The following is a 17407-nucleotide window of genomic DNA, read 5'->3' on the forward strand; positions in this document are numbered from 1 at the left end:
GGTTTTAATCCATGTTTCCTACTTTAGCAACGAGCTTCCAATTTGATAGTTACAAAAGACCATACCTCAGAAAAAGCTCTGATACAACAGATATGAGAGCAACTGACACTACGACACATCTGCGGAAGTTGTTTAAGGTTCTAGCTCACACACTGCATACTTGGCAAGTCTTTTCCACATAGTCCCCCAGTCCATTTCTGCCCTCTAAAAGAAATCCAAAACTCTGCATCCACAGCCCACAGATTCCCAACGTTAACAAGCCCTGAGGAGTCTGTAGGGACTGGTTACAGATACAAAGCCTTTTTATCCCACCAAACAGACCAGTGCAGGATTTCCCACATGTTATATCAAAGATAGAACACAAAAATATTTCGCCAGTCACACCCATGTGCCTAGTGAAGTCACCCATTTTCCCATCTATTATCACATTATATGCATGTGTATATCACACAAGGCTTGAAAGCCTTGGAAGAGAAGCTGTATAATTCTACTAGAATAGAAAAAAGCATAGGAAAAGAGAAACTAAATCTATAAACACATTTGCTGCCTCAACACTTTGCAGGCTACAAGCATTATGGACAAGAATACTTCAGCATCACTTTGAACCCCTAGATCCACAGAAAAACAGATTGCTTAGCACATGGCAATTTGACTTTCTGGGAAGAGTGTTCTCTTGTGATGTTCCCACAAGTCCCACAAACCTATATGTATCCATTCAGGCTGATTTTGGAAGAGGGTTTTTCTTTCCCTACACAAGACCATCAAGATCCTTAACAGTATTTCAGTGAGAATACATTCCAGGACTGTGGCTGAAACCACAAGAAATTCTATGGGCCTGAGGTAGCAAACCCCACAAATAGCAACTATTCAACTAGCCCTAATAAAATCAGTAGAAATGATTGTGAGAGAAACAGCTACTTACCACAATGACAGAACATGCAGGTAGTCTGGGATGTGAGTTCAAAGATCATCCCTGGAGCCTCTCCTGAAAAACTCATTCCAGTTGGAGCATGTAGGACTGCTTTTGAGGTGGATGTTAAATCTTTTCTTCAACGTATGCAACACCATAAGCTAAAATATACAATACTGCTTTTTACCCCAATGTTGCAGGTGAAAAAACAGCTTTAATAGTGAATCCTAACAGGCAGCAGATAATTAGGGGTGTGTGCGTGTGCACACAAATGTCCAAATTTGAACTTTTGAACTCTCAAAGCAGAAGCCTGCTACTTGCTAGCTGCAAGTGGCACAGGCTGGTTGCAAACTTTGATATCATCTGGACTAAACAGAAAGGGCATGTCCTGAATTCTCCAATTAATAGAGAGACATGAGACAGTACCAACAATAAGGAGGCTGATTGTGCTTTGTGCTTCTGCACACAGGCTATTTAGAGTGGGCTTGGGGGGTTCTATAAAGAAGTGGTAGAGCCAGAAAAGAAGGCTCCCCCAAAAGAAGTAATGGTCTTGGAAAGAGGGACTTGGAAAGAAGGTGAAGATCCTAGCTGGAGGAAAGATCCAGAAAATAGGGAAAGATCCGGGAGAACAGCGAGACACATGGAGACAAATGTCAGAGGGTTCCCAGGGACCTTGACCGGTAACACCCAAGGCTGGTAACTGCAAGCAACAGCACAGCAGGAATTGACTCAACTTTCTGCCAGCCTTCCTGGGCCAGCAGTGACCTACCTGCAGGGAAAGGAGGTTGAGACCTAGGGAATGTAACGCTGGGGTTGCCAGCTGGGAGTGGGAATCAAGTAGGGTAAGAGCTATAATCTCTCAGGTTCTGAAACAATCCCGGTATCCAGATCCACTACGGGTTGTTATTTACTCTGCCTCGCCCATGACACTCAGCATTTGGCTAAATTTGAGTCCTTGCAAGCAGCTTGGGTTAGGAGAAGCTGATGCAGACTATATAGGGTTTTAAAACAATTCTGCTTCCTTATGGAAAAAAACAGCATAAACCCTTGATTCCCCCCACACACACACACTACAAATATCAAAAGATCAGAACACGCTTCTTTCCCCAAGTCCCAACTCAGACCAAGCCAGTAATTAAGCTTTAAAGTTCTCTCTCAGTCCCCTCTCTGGCTGTACCCAACTTTCCACTGTTCTTCAGTAATACTTCCTCCATTAGACATGCAGTTACAATCAAATAATACTCTTGCCCCTAGATGTGGTCACTGGACCCTTGGAAAACATTTTGGATTTTGTGGCTGAACTGCTGTTCCAGCTTTTCGCACATCTTTTGGTTTGTGTGGAGATGTCAGTGGTCCAGTCGTTCTTCACGTGTATTCTGAATGAATGGCAGTGGTTAGACCCTTCAGCTTCAACAGGGTTTTGCCCAGCCCCCAACCACAATAGCACTTTTCATAAGCACATAAGGGAAATAGTTTGACAGAGCCTTTTTTTGTCCCCTCCTCCCCCACCCCAACAGATGCATATCTTGTTACTTCATGTGCCCACTTCTCCCTCCTTCCTTTTTTGATTTCTTACTCTCTTTTTTTATTGGCATGCAATTTTATACCAGCACAATGAAAATCAATTGTATAACACTATCAAAGAAATTCACCATCATTTCCTCTAACTTCTACATCAGTAGAGTGGAGAAACTTCACTTGAATTTGGAAAGACCTTCCCTGAATGCAGCTTCTGTTCAAGAAAAGTTACAAGTGGTTAATTTGCATGTTTCTTTGAAATTATGGGCAAGGCAGAAGCCTAAAAATATCCTTTTTGGTACATCTCTATTACAAATACACTCAGAACCCTGTAACAAGAATATTTCTTCCACATGTGAGAAAGTGTCAGTCATCAGCTGTCCTGCTGTATGTGTATATAATATTAGATAAAACATATCAAACAACAGTTTACATCGATACAGAAACTACAGGACTAATAAAAGCAACACCAAAATGAAACCCTTTCTACTAGAACAGACGCTTACTCAAAATACTACTCCAAAGAAGTTCTTGCAAAGATGAGTCACTTTTTGTACAGTCTAAGATTACACGTGGTCTTAAGCTACTAGCCACATTATCATCCTCTCTTCTGGTCCCTTGCATGCACGATTTGCACATCTGTGCAATGGCAAACAATGAACTGAACGTGTAGTGGAAACTTGGGAAGCCAACCGTTCTTCAGTCTATCCCCTATACCCCATGCCCTCTCCCCAAACAAGACTTGCCCCAGCTCACAGCTGCATGCAGCTTAGGGATCTACTACAGGTGGAGCCAATATTCATCCTGTTCTTTCCTAGGAGCCTTCTGCAACCCAGAAATGCTCTGAACACAAGATTTCAACACATATTATTCCATTACTTTAGAGAATGAAGTGAAGGAAATAAGTCTGGTTATTGTGGTATTCTAGGTCCATTTCTTTGAGATGATTTGGCAGCTCCCAGCTGTTGAACAGGGACATAGTGGTAAGAAGTGACCTTTGCAGAAACAAAAAGTGCTGTTCAACACAATGAACATTCCACTTTGTTGAAAATAAAAAATCCATTTGGGGTTAATTCTAACATTTATTTTACAGTTCAGCCACTGTACTGAATCCTCCCCTCCAGCACCCTCCAAAAAAGCACTACATGCTACAGATGAAAAAAAATTTATGTTTATCTGCCGTGTGTGTGTGTGTGTGCGCGCGCGCACATGTGTGAGAACAATACTGTCCCTGAACAACTACAAATCCTGCTCCAGCTTTCTCTGCATTGACCTGCTGCATTCTACAGTAAGCAGCAAATTATCCTCAGTGATAACTACCTAGTGGAAAAGGGAGATACTTCTGGAACTGTGCTTGTTGCAAGATGCTTAGAAAGAAATTGAAATTCTTAGTGATGGAAAAAAATTCTCATGTGGCAGCAGCAAGCTCCTCAGGGCTGCCATCAATTGTTTTTATACTACAGAGAATAATGGTCGCACATCTAATCATGAGTGAGGGTCCTTTGTATTTTAAGGTGTTATGTTCCAGACTACCCCTCTGTTGTTCTCTCTCCATGTTTCCTCCCAACCCTATTGAACCACATACTACTCTAAAGAAAATACAACTCTGTACAAGCCTGTGCACCCATGTTAGTGTTAGAACAATATAATAGAGATCATTTCCACTCCTTAGGGCTTTTTGGATCAAGTTTTGACATAATACTACTAGGAAAAAGAATGAGCTCATGAAATATATACTGTAGGGAGGAAAGGGAATAAAGGTGTATTGCAAATTGATCTGGAAATATTTTCCCATGTAATATTGCTAGGTTTGTCCCTCACAAAAATGCAATTCAACCAGCACAGGAAAGAATGATCAAGCCTGGGGGTTGCGAGGAACACAGATTCAGAAAAAATAAACACACCCTTAAAAACAAGTAAATTTAAATAAAAACGTAACGTCTCTCCTGTCCCCAAAGAACGAAGGGGAAAACAGCTTCTCAACAAAACCTTATATATCTGCTAGCTGGGTTCTCCTGCATCCATCAGAAAATAAGAGGTGACTTAGGTGTGACCAGAGCTAGCTATAAAACCATTGATTCCAAATCACAGTCACCTCCTGCCCTCTGGAATAGATCCCATCTGCTGCTCAAGTTATTTTCTAAAGGAGCCATGACTTCATTGCTGTGAGCTTTAAATGCTCTTTTGAAATTCTCTCATACACATTGCCCTACCACCTTTCCTTCTTCGTCTCCTAGAGATTATGGAAACTGCAGCATATTGAGCCCTCCACTTTCATGTTCTCTCTCCCCATCCTTGTAATGCTACACAGGCCGGGCAGTAAGCTCTGGGTAGGACCACGATATTGCTCTACGCTTGCACAAAGCCTTCGCAGCGCCTGGTGAATCCAGGCGTGGCTGGTCCTTACACACAACAAAAACAGAAGAGTGTTATGCAGTGAATCCATGCAGAGCCAGACCCAAATTTCTTGACCATGAAGCCCTCCAAGCCCATTCTACCCATCATTCATATAGCACACTGTTGGCCTACAAAGTTTATTCTCAAAACATGTCAGAGGCTGAGAGCTTAGCAAGATGCATAAAAACTGGTTAGCTACTCTCCAGTTACACTATTTCAAAGAAACAGTTTGTTGGGTTTTTTTTTTGGGGGGGGGGGGGGGTTGTTTGTTTTAAATAGGGATGTACATAAACCCTGTCACACATGACATAAACCCGCATTGCAGAGCTCTTTGTTTCTCCCAAGTTTCTAACGCAAAATGTGGCAGAAGTGGTCTGATGCAATATGGCAACTCATATGGTCTTAGTTTTTCCTAACTCATCAACATGGCTCTTTTGTAGACATGAACATTAATACACTGCCTCTGGTACAATACAGTAGCTGCTTTTCCGAATTTTAAAGCCAGCTGTTTCTAATTAAGAAAACATTGACTAGGATATCTTCCAAACATCTTCCCACGAACATGCAACAAGGCTTTGCTGCTTCTAAATATAAGAAAAAGTGGTTTAGGGGAAATTTTGAAGGATATTGAACAATCTTGTACTCAAAATTGTGGATAAAGATATAATTTTTGAAGCACAGTCCATTACTCTAGATCTATAATTCTATCTCGAGTGAAGGAGCTTGTTTCTGTGTTCCTGGGCACGGTTATCCCCCCACCCTAAATCAACGTATCCAGATAATTTGCCAATTACACAGAAGCATAAATGTCTTGTGTATGTGCTTTATTTCAGTTTAAGCTACTGAGTAGTGTTTAAACTTGTTCAGGTTACCCAGTCTCTAAACAGACTTTGGCCAGAGCGCATGGCTAGCGCCCAGGTTACCTTGCAACGCTCAAAGAACAAGGGCTGAAACACCATGCCCGCTGCCTGTAGAACATACAGGTAATGAGCTGCTTTCTTATTGCTCCTCATTTAATACTCTAGCCCAGGAGCCACAGTTCTACAGGAGAGGTATAAAATACCAAAGTGAAGGTGAGCATGCGAAGAATTCAAAGAAATTTCAAGGCCAGTTGACCTTCTTGCTGCATGCTACCAATTCCAAAGCCAAAACACATTTTTATGCCCACAGCTTAACCCTATTCTCATAAGGCTCTAAAGAAGGAGTGTCAAAACTACTGGGCACAGCTGCAAATACAGTCTTGCTTTAAAGTCTTCATGAAATACTTTCAAATGAGAAACCAACCTGGTATATCTTTAAGAAATATTTAGGATAGATTCACTGTAGATTTACCAATAGGTAAAGTGGCATGTTTTGGGCGATAAACTTCCATAAAATTAACACATTCTGTTCAATCTACTGATTTCACATTCAGAAGGTGTTTAAAATATTGATTTTATTGATCTTAATTTTTTAATCTTCTTGTGTATGATATAGGACAACAGCACGGACGTGAAAAATGACAAATTAATTTCTGAAAGCCATGTGTGGATCATAAAAACAACATACCCACTCCTTCAACAGATGCTTAAAAATATATGCATACTTCATTAGTCTAATTTGTCTGTTCAGAGCAACTGTCCAAAACTGCAGAAAAAGTTCCCAAACCACATCAAGTGCTGGAGACCACTGAGCATAATAATAAAAACAAACATGATCAGCAGGCATTAAGGACCTCAGTTTGCAGGCAGAAGTCTGATTTCTGACTAACAGCTGAATGACGAATTTCCACAGACCAAAACATTGACACCGCAATGTAATGTGGAACTGATTGTAGACAAACAAACCACAATCAGAATGGCCAATTTTCTAACTAGCACCAAACACGGTCGAAATATGAGAAGCCAAAGAACAACAACTGAGACCTCTGGAAAAAAAAATTAAACTGTAGAGAAAAAACAAAAAGCAAAAAAACAAAAAAAATTCCCCCAAATATCCTGGAAAACAGGAAAACGTATACTAAGCTGTCAGTATTTAAGTAAAAATTCGAAAGAGCCGTAACGTGAAACCTGTTCATTGTGTTGCAATAATGAATATTATCTTGCCTTCAGGTTTTTTGGTTTTGTTTTGTGTTGGTTTTAAGTCTTCCCATGCAGGTTTCTCACAGTCTTTGTTGAGAACTGGGCCAGCAAGATTTAAGAGAGTTTCAGACTTGAGGCCAGCTACATTCCTGGCCATATGACCAGGGCACATTTCCCCCCCCCCCCCCCCAAAGGCTAAACAACTAATGAAATAGGGTGAGAATCTGTCTTGCTAATGGCATACGACTAGAAAAGAATGGGAAGCTTTACCAAGACCTCTCCTTGACAAACCATTAATTTGAATAAGTATTGTTACTGTCACATTACATGGGATCAAGCAGATCTCCCCTCTATTGGGATCTTTTAAGAAGCACCCTTAATCCAGGCAGAGATGATGCATGGCTTTCTGAAATTCTTTATGTAAGAGGTAGCCAAATAACCAAGCAAGCATCCGTCCATTTGGCTGAAAAAATGATATTCTGTAAGGGATAGGGGCAGCATTAGGAGACACAAAGAAAGCCTGGCACTAGCTATGAAAGCACAAGAGTGGCCCTTACATTCAGCTGTTTCCACTGGGCAGAAGTGGAGCTGATGGTACGACAATTATTGCATTGAGGTTTTGATGAATCTCCTCAACTGCAACCATACAGAAGTAACCGGGAAGCGCAACTCCAGCTCCAATGCATCCAGGCATGAGGTAGCTGGAAGGCCTCAGATGTGAAAGGCATTACACTAATGCTGTTCTGAGATCAAAATAATGTGGTCTAAATTCAAAATGATTCTTAAATCCCAGTTCTGAGATATGACCACATACATCACACAGCAGAAAGGAGAGCAACCTTGAAATAAATAACTTGCACTTTGGACTAAGCAAAATGTATGACCGTCTCAGAAACAGATTAAAATTTCACTCTTTTCACCCCTTTAAGTTGAAAGAGAGACTGTTTCAAATCTCCTTAAAGACATTTTATTAATGAGAAGAACAAACATTGCTTTTGTCGTTGCCTCACTGATGGTTATATTAAAAAAGGGAAATAGACTGCAAAAATCACAGCTCAGTAGTGGATGCTTCAGGGGGATGAGGGGAACCCCTTACCCCCCCCCCCCCTTAAACCACTAAAAGCACAGTATTGTAGCTTGGGGGTGGAGAAGGGAGATACCTGTTCTTCTTGACCTCAGATAACATTTGGATTAAGACTCAAAACTCGATCACTTTCATATACCATCTCCTTTTGCATACATGCACTTACACTCTCGAATACGGGTAACTATGTATGTGCGTGTGCAGGTACATCCACACACAGACTTTCACTCTATACAGTGTAATATTATTCCCATAAACCCAAAGTCTGCTGCAATTCCTATGAAGGAATCCAGATGAGCACAGAATGAGCAGCATTGCACACACACCACTTGTATGACTCAAGCAAGGAACGAGCATAAATTGTATTGCTCCTTGCTCCCTTCAGGGCATCATCTCCTCCTCCCCCAAGCAAGCAAACAAAATACCCCAACAGTGCATGAGGGCAGGACTATAGCTAATGTGCTGGTCAACAAAATACCACTGGGGTATTAGCTGCAAGCTCCAAGAGTTCAGAACAAGGATAACTAAAAAGGCACTCGTGTTCTTAGGGCAGCACCTTTCTGTACCACCTCTTCACTAATGAGTATTAAGCCACGTAGCACTAAAAAAAACACACACACACACACACAGGCATCCACTTGTTTCCAACTACCTATGGTAATAAGATATACACAGTGAAAGGTGGGAAAGGATTTGCATATTGTACAAAATGTTGTCATCCTGGAAGTGCTTGTTTCAAAACAGTCAGCCCCCATAGAAGCCACCTGGCTCCGAAGGCAAGGCAAAAAGAGGTGCCGACTTTTCTCAGCACCACTGTTCTTTACAGATCCAAAAAGAACGACTTAAAAAAAACCAAAACAAAACAAAGATTCAAGAAAGCCATCTAACAGATGCTTCCTTGGTCTTACATTATTGCAACTGGTGCTGTTAAAGGAAAACATTTTGCACATATGTCTTAAAAGGTCCCCCAAAACAACCAGAGAGTTTATTTCCAAAGTGTCAGATGTCTTATTATTGGAATACTTCTATTAAAGGATACTGAAATTTTTATCACAGCTTTTTCTTATTATGTTACATGTATTCTATTACGATTACAGGTGGAAATAAAAGAAATATGTTGTCTCTTTGACAGCTGAGAAAATCAAAGTTGCTTATTTTTGCCCTCAAGTGGGAAAAAACAGTATTATTTTTCCTGTGAGAAAGCTCCACATATAATGAGGAAAAAAAGAGAGAGAGGAAAAAAAACACTTAGTGAAAATGGCTTAATAAACCCCAGCAGAAACAATGCATCTTTTCACATACTTAAAGGTCGATGAAGCTCCATGCTGATATTTGATGAATGGATAGAATAAAACATTTTGCTTGTCATATGCCTTCTACTTATGGCACAAAGTCCTGGTTGGCATAGATGCTAGATGAGTATTACAGTTAAAAACAGTTCCCTTTTAAGTGTTATACTGCTTGGCATAGTATAAGTATATAACAAATTCTGGATTTCTGTTTATTTAAATAAACACACTAACGAGATATTTAAAAACAAAGCAAAAAGTAAACTTTTCACTGTTTCTTTTTGCTTTTAATATATCTTGATTACTTGCAAATGCAGAAAGGAAGGCAGCAGGAGCAAAGGAATAGCTCAAGTCTGGGAAGAAGGAAAGCAATTCATTTTACAGACTGGAGTCTAGCATGGTCCCAGCTCACTTCTCCATGTGCTGATATTATGACAGCAACTGATTACTCAAGATTACTCTTTGTACAAAGGCAAGTCCTAGGCAAGTTCCCTTTACCTTAGGGGCTTTCCTTGATTTTACAAAAGGATAAAGAAAACAAAATCCACTCTTTTCCACTTTTGCTCCTTCTCTCAAAAAATACAAGAAAGCTGTGATAAAGTGTTAGAGTTCATGGTTATTTTTACACTGAAGGCCACACAATATATTCTTTCTGTTTCCCTGTCCTCTGAAACGTCCTTCTAGAATTACGAACAACCTTTAATGTCTTTGAGAGCTGATTACTGATCCAGGAAAACAGCTCCGCAAGTACTGGACTACATTTAACAATGCCACTCAATCACCCAATGCAAACATTATATTCTCAATGAAAATAATCTACAGTACTTTAGCTCAGCCTTAGTATCTATTAATACCGCTTCTCAAGTCATTGTGTCAGAAAAACAGAGCATAAAAAAGTTTAACTAGAAAAACACATTTAGAAGGTATTCAGGCAAAACCAAAATGTATTAACACCCAGTTATTGTTCTGAGAGCTGTGGTTTATGTTGGAGCAAATGGTGACCACAAACATGATATGAATTTTGTTGTAGTTGCAATTAAAAAGGAAAAAGAAGAGACTTCTGAAAAATACTGCAAATCCAAAGCTAAAGCATACAGTTTGACCCTTCACCTACGAAGGAGCAGCTCATCCTATCATTTGTGTGTTAGGAGGCCGACACATTAATGGCAGCACTACAAGTCTGCTGTGGAGGAAAAGTGGTTCGTGGCTCTGCACGATACTTGGTCAAATTCCAGCTGGATTTAGGGAAGTGTGAACCAGAGGTGCTGATGCAGTGCGTGCTGTGAAACACACAAAGGACACCATGAAATACTATCAAAGGAGCTAGGTTTCATCCCTCTGTCATTGACTTGCTGATCCCAGCCTGTCAGCTGTCACTCTTTGCTGTAAAGAGCTGTCCATGACAATCTGCTATAACCGCCATTATCCCCAGTGTTGTAGCACAAGGTAGTAAAATATGTATTAGGCCAGAAGAGTAACAGAATGATGCCAGACTGTTCTTGTTGAGCACAACAAACATGAGCGTAACCTCAAAAATCTCTGATTGGGTTCCTAACACTTGGCTTTTTTATATTATTATTTTCTGATATGCAAAGATGTCATTTTATGAATTAAATATGCTTAGATTCTTTGTTAAAATTATTAGTTTGCTTTTCTTCTTTCTATATAATAAATACCATCTTTGCAGCTTTAGAGACAACTCTAAACTTATTACAAAGCCCCTTTTTCTGGTCATTTTGACAGCAGTTCTGCTTGTTAGCTTGTTGCTAACGTTTTACCACATATTTACTAAGCCCTTCATTGTTCCTGGGAGCCTCCTATTTTAAATACGCGTGAGGCTCTTGAGTGATTTTGACAGGCTCATGATTCAATCTGCTCACCATGGGTTGAAATAATGACACCAAAGGGAAAACTTCACCACCTGGAACTCGGCTGACACCAAAGGAACAATTCCAAAACTCCACCAGTATCGTAAAGGGACCACTAACATATCAGCTTCCCTTCCACTTGTGACCATCTCAAGTTATTCTCAAGTATATTCTGGTTCATTTTAAATGAATGCAGGAACAAAGGAACAATACAAAACCACAGTATGTCGAAGAGAGAACCCATGACCAAAACCAAACAAACAACAACAACAAAAAAACCAAACACCCACACACACCAAACCCAACAAAAACAAAATTCAAAATTCATGCCTGCCATTTGGTCGAACATAGGAAGTCTTACTAGGAAAGCATTAAAGAGCCAATCTCATTACCATCCAAACCAACTAAGAATTGCCATATAGTAACTACAGTGCATATAACAAGTTATGATGTTACTTTTGCAAAAAAAAAAGAGCCCTTCTAACGAGAAGTTAAGTTAAATGAATGCAAGATTTTTTATGTTAAAATAATGCAGAAGCACTCTTACTAGAATGTATTTCCTTTACAGGGATATTTTGTGTGCTCTAGAAGCAGCAGAGAAGCAACACTGCTGCCTGCAGGACAGTGTGCCGAGAAACCCGCTCCAGCAGCCAAGTGTCCATACCAACCTGTCCCAGCATGTCTGGAGCAATGGGAAACACAGGCCAGATGGCGGAGTAGACACCGAAGAACACCAGCCAGAGCAGCATGCTTCCCCAAACAGCCAGGTGGCTGAACTACAAGGAGGGGAGAAAGAAGGAGAGTCAATGCAGTAACCTTCCTCGAGCCACTTAATGCACAGATATTTTTCTGTTCAGGTCTCCGTCAGCCTCACACAGGCCTGTCTACTGTACTTAGTTTTAGGCCAGTAGCATAGGTTGTTTAAACAGCAGAAAACAGCTCTCCTCTTTAATCTTCGCCTCCTGACAGGGCAGACAGATAGGCTTCTCAGCCAATCTGTCTTACTCAGAGCTCCAAAAACTCATCAGATTTCCCTCAGAACTCTGCCCACGCTCATTGCGCTCCTGGTTCCCATTTTACACATGCCAGGTTCAACGCATACATCAAGGTAGAATTTTTCAAAGGCACGGGTTAAAGTTCATACTGACAAATCCTTTATGTCAGAGTGTATGCATATAAGCCATGTGCACCACTCTCATACCTGTCACTGAGGAAGATTCAGTGCTGTGTGATACACCACCACTTAAGCCATCAGCATCTCCTGATTAGCTTTTCTTCCCCCCCCCCCTTAAATGTTCTAAGTGATTTACACATATGCAAGGCAATTTACATCTTTACTGGTTCTTTAAACTGTAGATTCCCTAAGAGTTAATGAAAGTAATATCAAAATGATCAAGAACACATCCAACATAAGAGACTGCTCATTTCAACTGCATTAAGGAAAGTCAGCTTGTCTACACACACAAAATATTTTGCTGTTCAAGATGATTTAAGCTGTTTTACTTTTACATTGCAGTAGATGGAAGCAGTAATTTCAGTTGTAACAAGCAACTGAGCTCACTATTGGCTCTAACTTTTTGGATGCTGACAACTCCCATTGCTGATGACTTTGGCTCCAATTCAGAGAAGTACCTGCATAAATCTTAATTACTAATTACAGATGGATTTAGAAACATAGCAAAGAATTTGCGCATTCATTCCTGTGGTGGACATAGCATCATTTAGTTCTCACCTTTCTACTTTTTATTTGTTGACTTTTTTTTTTTTTAATCTTAGAGACTATGTCTGAAAAGCAAAGAAGTATCTAATGGTAGGTGTTAACTGTGTTCTGCCTGTTGCAAGGTAGACACAAACTTCTGGAAGGATAAGACTGCTCCTTTCCTGGAAGCAACTGAGTGTCCTCGGCAAGGAGAGTTTTCTCGAGCACAGACAGTGGGGGGGGAGCGGGGAGTCTGCAGTACCAGTGTGGACTGGCAGATATCAGTGAGCAACTGGAGGCTGGCTCACAGAAGCATTCATACAGCAAAACTGTAGAGCTCATGGAAAGAACACTCTTGCAGGGACTCTCAGAAAGCTGGAATTTTGTTCAACCCTGAATGTTGCTGGACTAACAAGCAAGGCATAGGATAGGCCCCTTCCTGGAGAAATGCAGTGGGCAGGAAGGACTTCAAACTTTTCTATTTAATCTGTTTCACCCAGGAAATCTGACTATGGGCTGTTAAAAAAAAAAAAAAAAAGTTATTTGACCCAGTTTGAATGTGAATAAAACTGTAAGAAGCTGGTCATAGGCTTTTTTTGTCTTGCAATATTTTGGGGTGGGATCCACCCCAATATTTTGGATCCTTTTAATCTGCTTGCTGATCTGAAAAAAGAAAAAGAAAGGAGAAAAAAAAAGAAAAAGACCACCTCACGTCAAGATTGTGGCTAGGAGAAAGCCCGGCCAAGGTGGATAGCTGTGGTGCTCAGCTCCCCAAAGAACAGGCACTTGGGAGGCTGCTGCAAGACTTCATCTTGAAGAGCAGCAGTTCCATGCACTGGTAGAAGAGCACCAGCATGCCAGCACTGCTTTCCCATGAGAGAATGATTAATGATTTATGATTAAAGGCTTTATGATTAAAAGCAAGCAGGGAAACCAATTTAAAGCATACTCATTTTGTAGAAGGTGTACTTAGGCTAGTGAAATGTCGTCTTCAGTTTTTGCCCTCTCCCTGCCTTCCATGCCACTCAGCTTGTAAGACAGTTCTTGAGTTTTGCAGCTCTTGCCCTTTCTGACTCAAAGACTCTGATCCTTTTATATTTTCCTCACTTTCTTCTCATGATTGCCCTAGTTATCTCCCCAAGTGTCTCCCTTTGCACATCTCATGCTTGTCCTTGCTTGCATGGATTCTCTACCATTAGAAGAGCCTCTGCTTTCAGAAAGAGCCCTCCTTGTCCTGCTTGAAATCATTTCTTAACCACTCACCCCACCAAGCTTTGCACTGTTGATTCTCCACTGAAATATCTGTCATTTACTCCTGGAGAATTCATGTGCAAAGCAGAAGTGAGTCTTTCAGAAGTGTTAAATCAATGACAGTCAGGGAGAAAAAAATATCAAGGTTCTCATACATAAAAGCTGGACACACTGTATGGTTATCCCTTGTGTCCTATTTATCTAAAATAGCTCATAAGGTATGGTAAGGCAATGAAGCAAGCTGCAAGCACTTTGGAAAATGCTTACTGCAGTGCTCCAGATAAGCAACACGTAACAGTAAGCTGCTCTGTACATCTCCAGCATGCAGATTTTGTTATGCATCATGTTATCACTTACCAAAGCCATTCTTTCCACACTACCTACTGGATATACTAGGCTCCTAACCCCTTTCAGTCTGCGTTATTTATTTAAAGCTTTCAGCTAAACCCATCGCGGTCTCCCAAGTGGCAAAGTGTCCTTCTCACTGTTAAGAACAAATTGCATGTAACCAATCCACTTGACGATGGAAAAGGGGCTTAACTCAATGTTGTACATTTAATACTCTTCAAGTAACTTAAAGATTCTTTGTGTGTTGATTCACTCACAGCTGAAACAATAATTGTAACCAACATCAGATTCCAAGATGAAGTGAGTCATTGGCCCAAGCAATGGGACAGGAATTAGAAAAAGATTGATTCTAAACACAAAGACTTTTCTGTGCGTAACAATACTTTATCCATAAAATCCCAGTGTTAGACAACACTGGGATCTACTAAACTTATGGTAATATGGTACCTTTTCAAATAAATTTAGAAAAAAAGGGGACCACAACTACTTCTAAATGACTAAAAAGACATCAATTTTCCAGAGAGGGGGGAAGTGAGGGGGGAAGTGAGGGGGGAAGTGAGGGGGGAAGTGAGGGGGGAAGTGAGGGGGGAAGTGAGGGGGGAAGTGAGGGGGGAAGTGAGGGGGGAAGTGAGGGGGGAAGTGAGGGGGGAAGTGAGGGGGGAAGTGAGGGGGGAAGTGAGGGGGGAAGTATCATATTAATAATTGCATAACAGGATCTAAAGAGACTCACATGCCTCCATTGCAGATTTAGGTACGTCCTCCTCTAGTGCATGTGGAATTCACTTGCTTTTAAATACTTCTGCCTTTTAAAATGTTGGTACTCAACATAAAAATTATGCATAAGCAACAACAACAAAACCCTGATTTTATTTTCAGATGAGAGATTGAGGCAGTAAATATTACCATTTTTCAAATAAGTAAGTAACCCATACAGATAGCATTTCATCTTTAAAATTCAGAACAGACATCAGCTCATTAATCTTGACAATTCCTCTGTGAGGAATGAAAGGAAATATTTTACAACTAATAGAAGCAACGAGGTTACAAAATTTAGCCAAGCTCCTCCAGGAAACCAGTGGAATAATATGGGACTCCTCAGAAGACCTTGGTTTGAGGACAGATTGTCTTAGTATGTCATGAAAATGAGATGCCAGTAAGATGTCTCAGAGGCGTGGAAAAACATACTCCATCAAAATCAAGAGATCAGTGTTTTCAGAGGGGATGGAGGAAAGGAAGGGGACAAATGTGTTGAAGAGTCACCAGTGCAGGAACACCCCCCCTGTATTTTGCCTTGCCATAGAGTCTGACACCTACCAACAACACAGCACTCAGTCATTGCAAGTAAATGACTCAAATCTGGGAATCAATGACTGTTTGCCTAACATTTTTTATTTAGTTAGTTTTGAAAATTTCCAAACAAAAGTCTCATCCAATGTCAAGTCAGCTTTTCACTAGCTTTAAAGAGCTTTTCAGAGACTAATTGTTTATTTGTGGGCAGACACCTTGCATTCAGTATTGCATTAACTACTTTGAAAGAAGCTACAGAGTAAAAAGACGTTGCTCTTGTGCTCTTTACTTAAGCAATTATATTAGCATGTTGATTTCATACCAAGTTTTCCGCTATCAATGGCTTTATGCTGAGGGCAGCCATTCTTAATTTTGAATAGTTAGAGATGTTGCCAAAATAGTCTTTTCCTCTTCCTGCTTCAGACAGGCTGCCCTTTTCATTGTGTATGTCATGTCATTTAAGCAATGTTCATCCTCCTCTACCATCCTGTACCTACAGACCTTAGCAGGTTATCCTTAAAAGAAAGATCCAATTAAAACACTGCAGCCCCAAATGATTTCTCATACTCCTTTTCTACATTAATATTTATTAGGGAGAAATATATGCTGATAAAATAAAAGATATTCAGAAGTACTTACTCTAGTCCATGCAGTTGTTTCCAAGCCGGCCTTCAAACAAACAGTAACTACAACATACTGCAAGGAAAAAAAGAAAACAACAATGACTTCAGTGCTAGCACCCTCAAATTCATAGATGTTTGTGCCCAACCTCCTCCCTCCACCTAAAAAAGTACTTTCATTTATGTACCAACCCATCCCTTGGGGCCGTGGCATGGTGGGGTGGGGGAAAGGGCAGAGCCGAAGATATTGTTGGTGTACATCGGCAAAAAAGAAACAAAAAAGAAGGGGGAAAATATCATGCACACAACATAGATCTGATTTTGATTTTACTTGTACACTTCCGATTTACACCATTTTCTAATAGCATAAAAAACAAACTTACAGTGTAAACTATGTTTCCAACAAATAAATAGTCAATTCCCTGGCCATTTGTGAATACTGCATCTGAAAGAAAGAAAAATGATCATGTTTGATAATCAGTTTATCAACAGAATGGATGGGATAACAGGGAGGAGATTTTCAGAAGACAATTAGACAATAACTGGTCCCAACCTTGAATTTGCAATACGTCTAAAAGCACTGTTAAAAACCATCTAAAAGCTATGAGCTACTGTCAATACAGAGGTTGTGCTAAACAAGGCCTTAGGCACTATATGTCCTGATACAGCACATGCACAGAGTTTTGGTTGCCAGAAAGCTGTTTTAGCAAAAGGGGAAACGCTTGCTAGGCACTAACATATAAATTGTCTGCAAGAACCGAGGTATGGCAGTGTAACTTTTTCTGTGCCTATCTGCTCCGAACTACTCATTGACATCTCCAAAATATTCCATTATTTCTTGTTGCTAGGAAGTAAATCCATAAAACACCAGCTGAGTTGTAGTGAAACAGAGCTAAATTAAAAGAAAGCCACAAAAGATTAATCATAAAGGACACATAACATCTAAAATGTCTTACTGTAATGCATTAACTGAGCAGCATTGAGGCTTCCACACATGCTTTCTTTAAGTCAAGTGTGCAGAAGGGTAAGTACACATTAATCTATCATCCAAAAGTGCCAACCTTGGCAATACTTCA

General features: G+C 40.4%; 1 protein-coding gene across 1 annotated transcript in view; it reads right to left on the reverse strand.

Annotated features, from left to right (window-relative positions):
- ATP8A2 (ATPase phospholipid transporting 8A2) overlaps positions 1-17407 on the reverse strand; it is a 330956-nt gene that overhangs the window by 86362 nt on the left and 227187 nt on the right. Inside the window, 3 exon segments of the mRNA XM_013962146.2 lie at positions 11795-11902; positions 16351-16407; positions 16715-16776. Of these exon segments, the coding sequence (XP_013817600.2) occupies positions 11795-11902; positions 16351-16407; positions 16715-16776 (227 nt within the window).

This window comes from Apteryx mantelli, chromosome 1, assembly GCF_036417845.1.
Source record: "Apteryx mantelli isolate bAptMan1 chromosome 1, bAptMan1.hap1, whole genome shotgun sequence".
NCBI classification, from domain to species: domain Eukaryota; kingdom Metazoa; phylum Chordata; class Aves; order Apterygiformes; family Apterygidae; genus Apteryx; species Apteryx mantelli.